Source organism: Nyctibius grandis, chromosome 2 (genome assembly GCF_013368605.1).
Source record: "Nyctibius grandis isolate bNycGra1 chromosome 2, bNycGra1.pri, whole genome shotgun sequence".
Classification (NCBI taxonomy): Eukaryota; Metazoa; Chordata; class Aves; order Nyctibiiformes; family Nyctibiidae; genus Nyctibius; species Nyctibius grandis.
The window spans coordinates 96367813-96382881 of NC_090659.1; the positions used below are offsets into that span (position 1 = coordinate 96367813).

The 15069-nt window shown below is 41.2% G+C and overlaps 1 protein-coding gene across 2 annotated transcripts in view; it reads left to right on the forward strand.

Annotated features, from left to right (window-relative positions):
• The first annotated feature begins 293 nt into the window (after positions 1–293).
• RNASEH2B (ribonuclease H2 subunit B) overlaps positions 294–15069 on the forward strand; it is a 40144-nt gene continuing 25368 nt past the window's right edge. For both annotated transcript variants that reach the window (XM_068425214.1, XM_068425215.1), the window contains exons 1-2: positions 294–426; positions 13122–13193. In XM_068425214.1, coding sequence (XP_068281315.1) covers positions 363–426; positions 13122–13193 — 136 coding nt within the window. In that variant the 5' untranslated portion in view covers positions 294–362. The remainder of the gene's footprint in view (positions 427–13121; positions 13194–15069) is intronic.

A 15069-nucleotide genomic window follows, 5' to 3' on the forward strand; every position in this document is an offset into this window, starting at 1 on the left:
CGCCCGCAGGCCCCTGACGGGGCGGGGGGACAGAAGAGGCTTTGACGCTCCTCGTCCCGCCCGCAGTGGCTTGTACCATTCCCTCCACGTAGGAGGGGGAGGCAGGAGGGAAGCGGCAGCGCAGCCCCAGCCATCTCAGCGCCCTGCTGCCGCCCCCTCCCCCCCTTCCGCCTGCGGGGTGGCGCCGTCCTGCAGCCGCGCCGGGGGCTGCGGGGCGCGCGGCCGCCAGGCGGGCAGCAGCGCGCGGCGCGTCTTCGCGCGTCTGCTGCCCATCCCGTGCGGCCCCGCCCCGGCCGCCATGTTGCGGCGGCGGCTGCGGGAGCGGCGGCGGGAGCGTGGGCGGCGGCCGGCGCGTACGGAGCATGCACAGCGCGAGGCGGCGTCCCGGGGACGCGCACCCTGGCCAGTGGGTGCTCATTGCACCAGGTAACCCAGCGGGGCCCCGAGGTGGGACAGGCTCTGCCGCAGCGCCGATCTCTCTCTCATTCTGCACCGCGCCCCGCTGACTGGCCCTGGCGGTGCTTGCCCGCACCGCGGCGGGGCTGGGCCGTCGCTCGGGCAGGTGCCTTTCTCCGGGGGCTGGGACAGGTCCCTGGGCTGCTGTGTGCAGCTAGCCCCAGCCGTGGTGTGGTAAGGACGTTTTGAGACAGCCTTTACACAAGGCCCTACAGAGTACCCCCCTCTCCTCTCCAGCGGCCCTGTTTCCCGCACTGCATCTGTGTGTTTTATTTTTGCGTGTCATTAGGGTTTTCCAAAGGTCAGCTTGCCCCTGCTTTGCAAGCAGCGTTGTGAGCCCTGGGGAGAGGAGTTGTAGAAGAGAGGTCTTGTCATCGAGGTCCCTGATGGAGCCTCACCATCATGTCCCTGCTGCTGGCAGCCCACCTTGCCTCCATCCCCTTAGTCCATTCCTGCATTTTTTGAAGGAGACAGTTTAGTGCCCTAAGCCTCAGCTTTAAAACAATCTCCTTGGAAACCATAAACCCTACACCAGAGTGAGATCTCAGTTCCTCCTCTCTATGGGCTAAAGAAGCAGACCTGCACATGGCAGCTCTGCAGATGCAATATGCACAAGGCCTTAAACACTGTATAGGCTTAGTTTCTGTCACTTAGTGCTGAATAAATGGAAGATGCCTTTTCCCCTTTACGTTTATTTCTGCCTAGTATCAGGTTTTAAAATTTTAAATTCACAGATCACAAAAGGTTTTTGTGTCGAAGAGGATGAGTAAACCAGGATGTGCGCAAACTCCAAGACACTAAGGAACGAGGCATTTCATAAGTGCTTTTTTTTTAGTTTCGTTTCCTAAGCAAATGCAACTTACACAATTATCTGTGGATCAGCTTTTGTACTGTCTGTTTCTTACCCCACCCAGAACTTTTGAGTGTTTAATTTCAACCAAACCTGATAAAAAGGAGGAGCTCATTGAAGTAATTTTATGAGCTTTGTGAAAATGTCTGTGATGATGTGAGAAATGCTATAAATGGCACCACTGAAGGAAAGATGTAGCAAGACCTTAGTTCAGCAATGGTTGAAAACAAGGCAGGAGCTCAGTCTTGAGACGTGCATCTATAAGAAACCAGGCTTCTCTAGTTACATGAGAATCAGAACCAATTGTTATGGTTTCACTGATTCCTCTCTTCCTCTGATTTTAACTTTTCAGTTCCACCCTTTGGTATCTGACATGCTTGATGCCTAAGAAAGGAATTTATAAGTGAGGAATTCTTTTTTTTTAATATTGACTCTCTGCAGACTAGGATTTAAAGCTGAATCTTGCATCAGATGACTGGCTATGCCAACAGATGTCCATACTGTGCAAATATTTACAAATATGCTTAACTTATGCATGAGTAGTCAGTTCTGTGCAGTAAGTTAAAATTCTTCAGTAAGTGTTTGCAGGATTGGAGCCAGAGCTTGTAACTTTCATGAAGCCAGACAGTTTGTATTACCAATTATGCCAGCACAGCTCTGACAAAATTTATGTAGTACTCCAGACCTGTAAGAAAGTTTATTAAGCCTTAGTAGAGCCTGAAAGCACATAGTGATTAAAAAAAAAAGTATGTGGCTGATAATTTCAGAACTCCATGGCTAATGAGACTTGCCAGTCATATGAATAGGAATGCTGAAATGAAATAGATTTAATTATTTTAACTTGGTTTTAACTTTTTTTTTTTCAGAAAAGAGATTTTTAAAGTCTATCACTTTTCAAAGTTTTGCATTTCTAAACTGCTTTCTTGAATGGATCTCAGAAGTTCTTCATTGGCAATTTAGCAGAATTTGTAGTAGGAAGACCTGATTACTTTTAGGAATGAAGATGGATGCAGTTGGATTTATAACAAAAATGCTTTTTCTTTGAATGTGTTAAATTTTATTCATATGGCAATCTATATCTTCATTATACCCACATGGCATTACACTACATACATGCATAAAAATGGCTGGTGTAAATAATCCCCGGATCTGGTTCTGAATGTGAGATTGATACCATTTGTTAGTAAGTCTACCAACACCTTCTAGGTGTAAATCTGTTTATCTTCTTGTATCTGTGGTCATTATCCTTTGCATAGTGGGAGGAAGGAGAAAAGTGTGTTTTAATGCTGTGCAAGAAGCTCCAAAACTTTTCTTGTAATAAAGGCACTTTCTAAGGTCCCAGTTTCAAGTGCTTAAGTTAGTTTGAACTGCTCACCTAGGTAGTCTGCCTCCTCGAACAGCTTGTAAGGTTAATAATGTATACCGTCCTACACAACCTAATAGCATCCCCACTTGGATATATGCCATTCATCTTGCTTTGACTGTGACATCTTAAAAGTTCCCGTAGGATGGAGATGGTGACTAGTTCTGCAAAGAGGCTAGATATCTTAGTGTAAAAAAGAATGAGGTCTGTCAGAAGTGTAGAATAAAAACAATGAGAGCTGAAATTTGCTTTCTTAAGTACCAGTATTTTTCAATCATTCAGACTGTTAGAGGTTCAACAGTAGCTTCCTAGAACAAGGCAAAGATGGCTGGAGTTCTGAACTATGGTGCATGTCTCTGATTCCTTAGTTATTACATTGTTCTGAGAATCTGTCAGATTTTGCGCAAGTCTCTGACCGTGGTTTTGCTGCTTATGTGATATGTAGAAACACTTAACTGTGTAAAAAGCACATGTAAGAGAAAGCTGAGATTCTTTCTGACTTAGACGTCAGCAACTGACAACATTGGATTGACATCTGGAGCACAGCAGCTGAAAAGCAGACAGATTTCATTTTCTAATTGCCGTAGAAAGTGAGCAAGAGTATGCTTGTCTGCTTTGGTATTGAAGGTTATAAAATTATTACTAATTTCCTTGTTTCAGTACACTTTGATACACTATGTTATATTGCATAGACAATAAATTGCTGCTTTGCTGTTCAGAGCATGTTTGATGACTGAGGAGATAAATTTCAATTTTGTTTCTGATTCCTTAATTTTTATATTGATTTCAGTGTTCTGGAAACAGCTGAGAAACAAGGAATCTCCTCTGTCGGCTAGAACTGCCCATGTTCTTTGTTAAAGTCATGATTATGGCTAGAAGAGTAATGCAGCTGAGTGATTGTTTCACCAATGATGCGTGTTATCCCAGCCCTCTTGAACTGTTCTAGGCCACAGTCTTTGTCACTTTCTGTTGCAAGTGGTTAACTCTATCATTATATTACCAGTACTGTAAAACTTTGATCATTAGTGTCCATCTCATGCCTACACGTCATAGAACAGAGCTGCAAACCACAGAGCTCAGCAGGTATTTTGCATGGATTATAGAGGTGGGTGAAAGTGGGAAGGGGGAGCAGAGTTGCCTGAGCTCCGAGGCAAAGTTGATATTCAGTCAGCAGGCCAGTCACCCTGTGCTTCATTTCAGTCAGTCTTTGCTTACCCTCATGCTTTCCTATGGCATTCTTTCCTTGTTCACTGTTCTTAGCAGCAGCCTGATGACAGTCTTTGCTCTCACCAGCCCTTTGCCACACCAAGACACTCAGGCTGTTTGACATGGGAGAGTCACATAAGGAAAGTCCTGAGGAGGAAGGGGAAAGGAGAGCCTCAGACAGTCATATCTGGGCTGGCTGGTAAGCACCTTCTAGGTGAGGTAGCAAATTTTACCTTCAGAAGTAGTAGCCTGCCCTTGTGCTGGTGAGAGCTCTTGTGATGGTGTTTCTGCTGATATTTATTTTTTTCCATGGAGACAGGGTGATTTGATTTGCTAATACAATCATCTTTTTGTTTCGTTTTTATAAGCATTATTGTTCCTGTGTTAGGGATTGAAACACCAAAGGCAGGACAAAGGCAGAAGCCAGAAGTCAGGAGGAGAGGAGTCAGAAAGTGTTGGTCTGATGGAGAAGGTAGGATGAGGAGAGAGTGGGAGCCATGTTAATTTCTCCTGAAAGGCTGGAAGTTGCTGGTGTACATTGTGCGGCCTTATCATGAACATTTAGAGGAAGGTTGATAAATGGATGTGAATAGTCGAGAGAGAAAATGATGAACAAACAGGAAGAGGGTAGATGGAGGGGTTGGTCACATGGAGGGAGGTGATGAAGAGAGAAAACTTGGGCATGTGGGTAGGGGTAGAGCTGTGCTTGCTGGGCTTGAAATAGTCTCAGCTCTTTGGACAGTTTCTCCAGTTGCAGATTAACTATGCTGTGGATATGCAGGCACCAGATTTGGCCTAGAGCAGACTCGGCTCAGCACTAACAGTTTATTAGTTCAAGTGCTGTGCCATGTTAGCACATCTCTGCTGTTTCCAGGACCAGCTTTGCAGTGCAGCTGCTTTCAGACGGTGTCTGAACTAATAAGTCCTGATGGACCCAAGCTGGCTCTGTGCAGAGCCACTTGGGTGTTTCTGTGCTGTGTTCCATGTTCCAGGGGATTTTATTAGCTTGGCTGGAAATCCAGATCTGAACTTGCTTTGTGCAGGCTAGTTGACGTCGATGGTTAAGAAGACCTCCTGAATCTGGACTTCTGGAGGAATTACAGTACAGAGACACCAAAGTGCTAATAAGTCCTAAAGGACTCACGTGGAGTTTGGTTGGTGGCTGAGTTTCCAGATTGTGCTTTTCTGCATTTCTCGTTGTAGTTGGATCATCAGGGATGTTGTATTACCCATGTATCCGAGCCCCCCTTTACCCTTGAGAATGTAGAGCTTCCTGTACAGGCTTCCTGTTGTATTAGCCTAGCTACTGAACAGTTACAAGGTAGAAGAAGTAGCTCCTGAGAATTAAAACCTGACCATCTCACAGCTAGAAAGTTGCTAATGTAGAGGAGATTCTGTCTGTGTTTACTGAGTATTCATGTACATTTTTTAAAAATCCTACTACCTTAACCAATGAGGTTTTTTTTTTATAATCTGCGTATAGGAAATTTCTACTTGCTTTGTGAGTTGGGCCCATGGAACTACCATTTTTAATGTTTTCTCTGAACATCGTAAGAACTAGACATTATTTTCTAGACAGAGAGATAATACCGATACCCCACCTAATTGTAGGGTTCTAAGGGCAGGGCTCTGGAAAGCCCTCAAATACTAAGATGAAGTTGCTGTGCATGACATAGATCTGATCTGGGCTCTGTATAACAAATAAGCATTCTTATGTAATGGGGTCAAACTGGTCTTACCAGTAGCAACCAAAATCACACTTGCTGCTTAACAGGATGGGTGTGAAGGGCAGTCTCTTTTCAGTACACTTTCTCAGGGATAGGTGTTATGTCAGAACTGGAACTTTTTATATCCTTCACTGGTTTTAGCAAACAGGTCAGGAATTGAAGGCAGTTTTCTGAGTCTAGTGTTCCACTCTACACCTAAAGTTAAGACTGCTGTATTTAGTTTGTTCTGTGTTTGTCTGTATTAGGAAAAGAAGTAGGGGTTAGCTGCAAGCTGAAAATTATTTTCAACCTTTATTTTTCTGAACTAGACAAGTTTAGTGGAGTACTTTTTTTCAGTCTGCTGTTTTCTTAAACAGTAAATTGATTAGCTTTTTTATTGTTTTATGGGAACTGACATATGAATAGCACTGGAAGGATTGCAAGGGGGGAGGGAACTTTAACAATCCTATTATTTTTAGGAATTACTTATTTAAAAATAAAAGGAGCAGTTTCACATTAGACTTGGCAAGTTGTTTGAACAAATCTCATATATGCCAAAAGTCAGATGGAGGCAGAAATAAATGCACTGTGATGCCAAACCATAGGGCATCAGCACACATTAAATTAATCCTTCATTTTTTTCAAATGAGACTAAGGAACTTTTGTCTCTGTGCAACAACAGAGGAGGCACTTGACTTGAAAATTTTGGGTCGTATTGAGAGAAGATGTCATAGCAAAAGAAGCTCTGGAATACTTAATGCCTAAGAGTAGTTTGCTTTAAAATCTGAAGTAGACAGGTTTTATTTTTTTTTTTTTTCCCGTTCTTGCACCTGGCACTTAAAGCTTTGATGCATGCTTTTATTTAGCATTTAAAAAACAGTTCAATTTATCTGCTACAAAATAGACCACACTGCTGGGCTGTTAGGTAGCTTGATTCAGAAGTTGTAATGAATGTCAAAATTGAGCAGGATACTTAACATTAATACATCCAGCATAATTTAGATAAAGAACTTGGAAATAATGTTTGCAATAAACAAATATGTATGTTTTTTAACAGCTGACTTAAAACATTAGAAAGATTACATAAAATATGTGGACATATTTATATTCCTTTTTAATCAGGTGAATGTGAATACGCTTATTTTAGAAGTTAGCACTCTGTGGGCATATTTTACTTAACCTCCCCCTAAATTGACATTTGCATCTCCTGAACAAAGCCTTTTGCCTGCAGGTAATTTGCACCATTTCTTATATGTCATCTCTTAAAAGGCATACTGAGCTCAGCTGTGTATAAAGCAGATATAACTGGCAAGCTAAGGAGCCAGAAGGAAGCATAGCAAATAAAATAACTAAAAAGAGATGTTTTAATGTGTAACACCATCTCCCTACTTCTGCTTTCTGCCATCTGGCTTGGAAAAGACCAAATTATGCCAACTTAGGCCTCTCTGCACATGGGAATAGGGCTGATTCAGCCAGTAATACAGCTGCACCAGTGTTGACCCTATAAATATTGAGAAGGGAAGTCTGAAGTTTTTATCCTTTAAAGTGATAACCTGTTCTTGAACTTCTCAAGATTGACCTCTTCTTCAGTCGTCTCCGCCCCCTGCATGATCTGCCTAGCATCTAGATTTCAGTTATGGATGAGTTAGTACTGTCCATTGCTGCCGCTGAGTCCATGAACATGTTTTTTTTGCCTAAGAAGTGAACTGTGCCAGCATAAGGGGAAGCCAAAAGATGCTCTCAGGTAGAAGTCTTAGTATTTAGCTCTATTGTATAGCTGTGTATTGGAGCAAAAGACTGCTCAAACCGTCTAGTAGCATTTCCATGTGAAGTTTTGCTCAAGATAGAAAACAGTGCCATTTTTAGATATCACTGTGTTTTATTGTAGGATTTTCAGGTGAAGTGGGAGCCAGAAAGACTTTAAGGGGTGTAAATTATGTCACATTAAACGTTATTTCCTTAGGACACCAAATAATAAATGCTGTGATTACCAAACCGATAACCATTCTGTCTTTTACAACAGGAGTGGCAAAAGTCCCCTCACTGAAGCTAGTACTATATATGGTCAAGGAGAGGGTAAGGTGGTGAGGTGACATCAAGTTAACATAACTGAGTAACAACTAAGATATTTCCAAAAATCAAGTGTGTGCAAGTGCAAAGCCATACCTTATATATAAGTACCTGCAAAAGAGGGTGTTTGCAAGGTAAATCGAGCTGTGTGCCATTTACTGCTCCCCTGAGAGTATTGTGAGCCAATGAAGAAACAATGTAGTCTTGTGGCTCGTCTCTTGCTTTCCCACCTCTGTAAAGTCACACCCGATCTAGTTTTCTCATCAGCTTACACTGGTCAAAGACCCCAGCGTCACATATAGGGTAGGTTGTATTCTATGCCATCTGCTCCTGCCACGGTTTCTGTCCCTGTGTTCTTGTGATCATGTAACCATATGGTGAGAGAGAATAGCTTACTGATCTGGGTAAAAATGGGTACTTCTTTGTTGTGACTGGTTATTTCTCAGCTGGACCAGTGAACTGAGCCAACTTGCTGTGTGGCCATGAGATTGCTAGGTTTGAGGGAAAGAAAGCAGCAGAGATGCACAAGGAGGGAGCGGAGGTCAGGACCTCAGGACTCTTGCTTTTCAGTGGCCTGTGATCTTTGTCATTCCAAGCCCTTCATGAAACTGTATCCTCAGTCTGTGCATACCTGAATTCATAAATTATGCTAGTAGTTAATTACCTTGTAGCTTATAAAAATTGTCAAAAGTTTGGGTGATACAAAGTACTGGATTTATTAGTTAATTTTCACTGGGCTTTTTTCATGGCATGCTGCAGGAAGAGGACACAAGCACTGAATCAAAACCATTTATTTCAGGAGTGACTGATTCTAAAAAGAACCTATATAAAATTATTATTAGATTTAACATATCTGTACCCTTAGGCTACATAGTTTTAAAGTCTTCCATAAAATGGGCTTCCATTTAATGGGCTTCATCATAATGTCTCCATCTGACACACCTTTTGTGCACGGTTAGAAGTTAAGAAGGGAATGGAAAAGGCTTGTATAGGTGACGTATGGTTTAATATCTGTTTTTAAATGAAATCTTAACTTTATATTTCCAGACTTTTAAATAATCCTGTTTTTTTTTCAGGGTGATGGTGGTAGGGAAATTTGTGCTCTCAGAGGGTTTTTTCCTCTTACGCAATTGACAGATATTTACAGCCTTTTTGCTTGCTTGGCTGGCAGCTTTTTGCATGGGAATTCCATATAACTTGATATTAGTCTGTTATATATAGTATTCTATAAGCAATTTTTTTTTTTTAAAAAGGTGAATAGACCTTGCATCATCCATAACAGTTTCATAGATCTTAGTGGAAGTTTTATGCTCTTTTCCAATTTACTATGTTGCTGTACCAGCTAACCCTTTTTTTTTTAATGGCCAGATTCATTAGTGCCTCATATCTATCCATTGTGGAAGAAATTATTGCCAGAAATCCTTTGACAGCTGGTTCATTTTCACTTTGTTCTGTTTATACATTTTATAGAATTTGCCTGGTTGTATGTCTGATCTCCACGAAATAGGATAGGGTTTTCTCCTTTCCTGTAATGGAAAGCTTTGTTTAAGCTTTTATAGTCTTTTTCACTCAGCTTCAGGATTCTGAGGTTCTGTCTGTAGACTCCAGTACAACTGATGGATATATCACACACATTTTTCGATGGACTTTGTGTGATGTGGTTCACAGTGAATGAACAGTAGCCTATAACTTAAGCAAAGTAGACTTACTTCTCAGCCCAGTGTTGGCATTTAATTGTCCTGCATTGTGCTTACCTCAGAACTGGCTCCTCTGGTATAGCTGTAGCGGTACTGCAGCTGGATTCATTCTGCATTGCTGGAGGTGTCTGTAAGCTCAGTGGAGACAGAGGCATATACTTGCAGGGGATGATACAGGTGGATTTAGGCTTTAGGTGGGTTCAGCTGCCTCCTGAAAGTGCCTGTCATCTGTCTTCCCTGGCAATTTAGAGAGTGGCTTGCTAATTGAGATGCCTCCCTGGGACGGGATTAATTGAGCCCCTCTGTACCCTTGTATCAGTTGTTTGCATCCTTGTAGTGAATGTTGTCCTAGGAGAATAGGTTGCTGTACTGGCACATCTGTTAGTAAGCTGACCTGTGCTGACTGTGTGTTGACTGCAGCTTACAGCTGCAAGACAGTTGGTAGAGAGTGTGATATTAACACAAAAAGGTCTTACCTCTCTCACTTGTTATTCTTGTAGATGAACAAGTTTCTCAGGACTGAGCTGTGGAAACTGTTGTAGTAAGCGTAGTGGCTATCATCTGATGTTTTCCTTCAGGATTTAACAAAAAAAAAAGCTCTTCCTGTAATGTCCCTTTTGTCTGCTTATTTTCTGTAAGATTATTTCTTATCTGGATGTGAATCGTAAAGCAAAAAACAACAACAAAAAAGACTTAGTTTAACTCTTAGTTTTGCTAGAAAGTTGCTATAGTACTGCTTTTTAAGAAGTCTTTATTTACTTGGCTATAAGAGATCCTTGCCCAAATACAAGGACTGATAAATGTAATGACATTAAAGAAAATCCAGTTACCTTTCTTGGCTAAAGGTCAGAACACACACAAATTAGGTTTCACAAATTAACTTCAAAAATCCCTTGCTCATCATTTTCCTAGGCATGAGGTGTTTAAATTCAGATGAATAGGCCTTCTTCACCCTTAAGGCCACATTAATATTGCATCCAGTTTTCCAAGCAGGCATTCTCCCAATTGCATCTTTTAATCTGCCAATTTAACATCTAGTAGAGCCAATCTGTAACAAAAATATACTTCAAATGCCCCTGGAAATGGAGCGGGGTATTGCCTACATTTTGGGGAAACTAAAGGTAAAAGAAACTCAGAGAAACCACTTTTGCCTTTGCCTGCTCCTTCCCTTCTTCTTGTGTATGTGCGCATGTGTGTGTCCCTTCTGGTAAACCATCTTCAGTGGCAGCTGCGTGGAGAATGTGATGTATACTCTGATCCCATCAGCACAAGATACTGGGACTGAAGGCTGCAACTCAGACTGTTCATTGGGATATGATCACTGCTGTCCTCTGTGCAGTGATGAACCCCATGGAGCCTGGGGAGGACCAAAGAACTAAATGGGCAGAGCTGTGCTTCTCTTCACAGGGGGAAGAGCTACTGGCTGAGCCAAGGCAGCTGCAGGGCCAGGCTGCATATACTGAGGAGCAGAGCAGAGGGTGCTGAGCCTGGGATAACATAGGGCAGGCCCTAGTGATGGGGAGTGGTTATCTGAATAGGGAAGGCAGAGGATGGATGAGGAAGAGATGGGACACTGTATCCCTTGGGTTTGTCACACTGAGTGCTCTCTACGTACAGGTGTCTCCCAGGCTTAGTGGGGATGGATGAATTCAGTGTGTTACTAGAAGGTTAGGAAGAGAACATACCAACTAAATAAAGATGTGAACTTCATTAAAAACAGCTACTTTGGGAAGGATTGTCTACTTAATTGTTCACGTTATACAAGATGCAACTTAGGGCTCAGCTGGACTCATTCACAGTGTTCATAAATTTATGCATGAAGAAAGCAGAGCAAGTGAGCGCTAAAAGTTCCTTTGGGTTTTTTTTTGTTTTGCTTTTTGTTTTAAATTTTCAAACTCATATTTAGTGTGTATATTTTAACATGTTCATGTGAAACACATCAAAGTAAACACATGCAGTGTGTTTCTTTCACTGTCATTAATCACTGCAGTGTTTTAAAAAGTAACAAAAAATACACTAATGTTAAACTGTGGTCAAGAATTGAAATACACACAGCTTGAGAAATTTGAAGTTTGCCATTGCCAGGGCAAATGTTGCTTGACAACTGTGTGTGTTTATGTTTCAGCATATGAAGCAAGTCTGGTTAGCAAATACAGACTTTTTCTGTGAAAAATCCTCAACTTATATTTAAACTTTTTAAAGCACTTTTTCAAGCCACCTGAAGACTCAGCTAAAAATTCAGGGGAGGAAAAAGACTGTAAATTCTCTGAACCACTCTGAGAACTATTATCCTCCAACACTTTATCACAAAACACACATGCTTTTTAAGCCCTGCTTATGTCTTTATCTGGGCAATTTCTGTTTGTGACACAACAATAACCAGGAATGGATGTGAAAGATGAGGGTTATTTGGGGCTTTTTTTGCCACTGAGGTGCCAGTGAACAGCCTGTGAGAAGTCCACCTGTCCTTTCCGGATGTGTTGGGGACAGGCTCTCAGCCAGTGTGGAGGACAGCTATTTTTGGTTGTACTTGAGGTTCCTACTTCCCTGTTTTCCATAGAAGAGAACTGTGCTATCTCCCTCTCTGCAAACCTCCTGCATGCTACTGAAAGGGAGAGGACAATGTTGCACTTCTGTTCCTTCCAGCAGCCTCCCTTGTGAATAGCTGTGCAGCCCACCTCTGCGGCTCCTCTCTGCTGTCCTCAGCAGCACCATAACGCGAACGTCAGCCTGATCCCTGTCAGTCCATTCTCTGGGGCGTGGGTACTGGTTATGTACGTGAAATGCTTTAGTAATTTTCCTTGCTCTGATGAATGCCTATATGAAAGGGATTGGGACAGAACTGGCAGTGTGCAAGCTAAGGGAGATGATGCTGTCATGTTGCTCTTCACTCAGATGTGAGAAGTTGTTTTCATAAATATAAGTTAGACTTTCCTTACAAAGAGAACTTGGATAGAATATAATTAACTGGGGATCCTTATAGATGTTTTTTCAGACTTGAATCAGCATCCTTGTGGAAGCTGTTTCATTTCTATTCTTTTTTTTAAAAAAAATTCACAGAGAAATTGTACTTTTGTGGCTTTGCTTTTCGTCTTTTTTTGCTTAGACACAGAAAAGGGAACAACTGTCAGAGGCTTAAGCCAGAGGTGCTGTATTCTCTCAGCTTCTTTTTCCTGTGGGGGGAATTAAATGCGCTCTTTATTTTTCAAGATTGTACATAACAGATAAACAAGTGTGCATGTTCTTCACAGAAGTAGCAACCACTCAGACAATTCCTGCCCCATATTCCTGCGTAATCTGACTTCCTGAAAGCTTTAGAGGACCACTGTTTCTTCCCACAAATATTTTACCTTTTGTACTTTTAACTTTTTAATGTCGGTGCTGTGCTTGGCCTAACTTACCAAAGCATTCTCATTGTCTTTGTGATTAATCATGGCAACATATCAGTTCATCTTACTTAACTGAGATGTAAAGCTTAGGAGCTCTCTTGCCTGAGGCTCTCTAGGGCGAAGTGGTTTTCAAAATCTAAATCATCCCCAAGTGCGTATCTTTCCTGTGGCAGATAGAGAATGCCAGGAACTCTGGAATCCAAAATTTAGGTGCTGTGATCAGGTAGGACGAATTTGGGCTGAGGCATATAACTTTTAGGCAGAAAATACGTGAGTTTTCAAAAAGCGTCAATCCAGTTAATTCTGAATGTCTTGGAGAAGCATGGCTGAACGTGAAATACTTCTCAATTTACAAGTTCATAACTTTTTCCTCTTTCCCTACAGAGGCTGCTACTGACCCCCCTAACACACCTGACAGCGAACCTTTGTTTACAAAACTCTGCAATCCAAGCACAGGCAAGTTTTGGAATTATGTCATGAACCTGTAAATGTTCTGGTTGATTCCCTCCACCACCAAAAGCTTCATATTTTTCAAGCTGAAATAATGATGATAGTATAAGTCTTACGAGCCAAAGATACTGCTGGTGATGCCAGATAGTTAATGCTGTGCAAACATTTAGGATTTCTTTTGTAATTTTAATTGGTAGGACTGTTTATTCATCAGGAATATTGGCAGCACAAAAAAAGAGGTGTAATTTAAGTTCTGTTTTTAAGTGCATTAATTTTGGGGAGCTTACAGTGTTGGGTGTTGAGCCTGGCCTTTTTTTAATCCAAATTTAGGCTTCGTAGCATTCATCTTATGCTATAAAATAAATAGTCAGAGTAAGAAGAAGTTATTCAGTTATACTTACCAAGCTTTTTGAGTCTTTTAATTTTTAAATCTAATTTTCTTCTTTGCCTGATCCAAGTGGTGGTGTCTCTTTTCTTGATGATAGATGATGAGGCACTTTGAATTCACAATACATTGTAAAGACCAGCAAATGCAGGTGATATAATGACACCACCATCCCACTGTTTCTTTCTTCTACTCAGATTGTTCTTTTTGTCAAGGGTTTGTTATTATTACATGAGTAATGTAATAATTGGAGTATGAGATACTGCAACAGAAACTTGCAGTAAGCCTTTGTTAGGATTAACATATTTTGTTTGAAAAACACGTTTCATGCTGTTTTTTTTTCTTTTCATAAGCTCATTTATTTCCTATAGATTTAAGTTGTATGTTTTTGTTTTGAAATTCACTGCTTATATTTTTATATGTTTGTAACTAGTGTCTTCAGGTACATTTTAATGTCACAATATAGTAACTGCTACTTGTTCTTGAAAGAGAAAAATAATTAAAACCAATAGATACGGGACGTAAAATCACTTACTCATCACGATACCTGTTTCTTGATTGCTCTCATTTACAGTGGGAATGAATAGACACTGATATTTTCCACCTGCTGTATTGTATTTGCTTTCTAATTTGTTATGTTTTTAAAAGCATAGATATTAACTTGCTTTTCTCTGTGGAAGAAGAGATCTGTTTACCTTGTAGAATCAGCGTTCTTGGGGAAGGTTTCTGGGGAAAACCTAAAGTACAATGATTGCCTGGGTGTGTTCCTTTAGAATTTACAGGAGCTTATTTATAGACCTGCATAGCCTTTCAGTTACGTAGCCTGTTATAAGTATAGGATCTGAAAATGGAAGGACTGAGAACACTCTATTAATGTATTTTCCTTACGTTTGGGTCTAACAGATGAATTGTTGATGCCAGATATTGTATAAATACTCACTGAAGGGCTCAGCACACTATAGAATTCATGCAAAGCAGTTTATTAAATAAAAATATGCGTGGTCCTTTTTATAGACAGGTAAAAAGGACAGGATTTCTATTCATTACAAAGACTATAAACTAGGGTTCAGCCTGAAATTCAGAAGCACCACAAGAAGCATTTTTCAAAGTGCTGAACTAAAAGAAGGGAAATAACTGTATCACAAGACTTAAGCAACTAATTGAAGTGGTAAAGTTGTGAGCAAAGCTGCCTAGGTTCTCTCTCCATCCCCTGGAGTTTCTGTCTAATAAGACTGTTGGTAACCTGTGGGGACTGTCCTTTTAACATAAGCAAATAAACTAGGGAGCTGGAGTTAGGCAACAGGAATGGTCTCTTTCCCAAGATTTCGTGGCTCATCACCGCATTTGGCTAGCGTGCTCACTGGTAGGAGTCTTAAGTTGTTCAGTGAGCACTTTTGTGGGTAGTTTGACGTTTGGCACTGATCAGACTATGGTATAGACCCTTGTTGAGAAGCACATGGTAATGACTAAAACCTCTGCTCCCCCTTATATCTATTC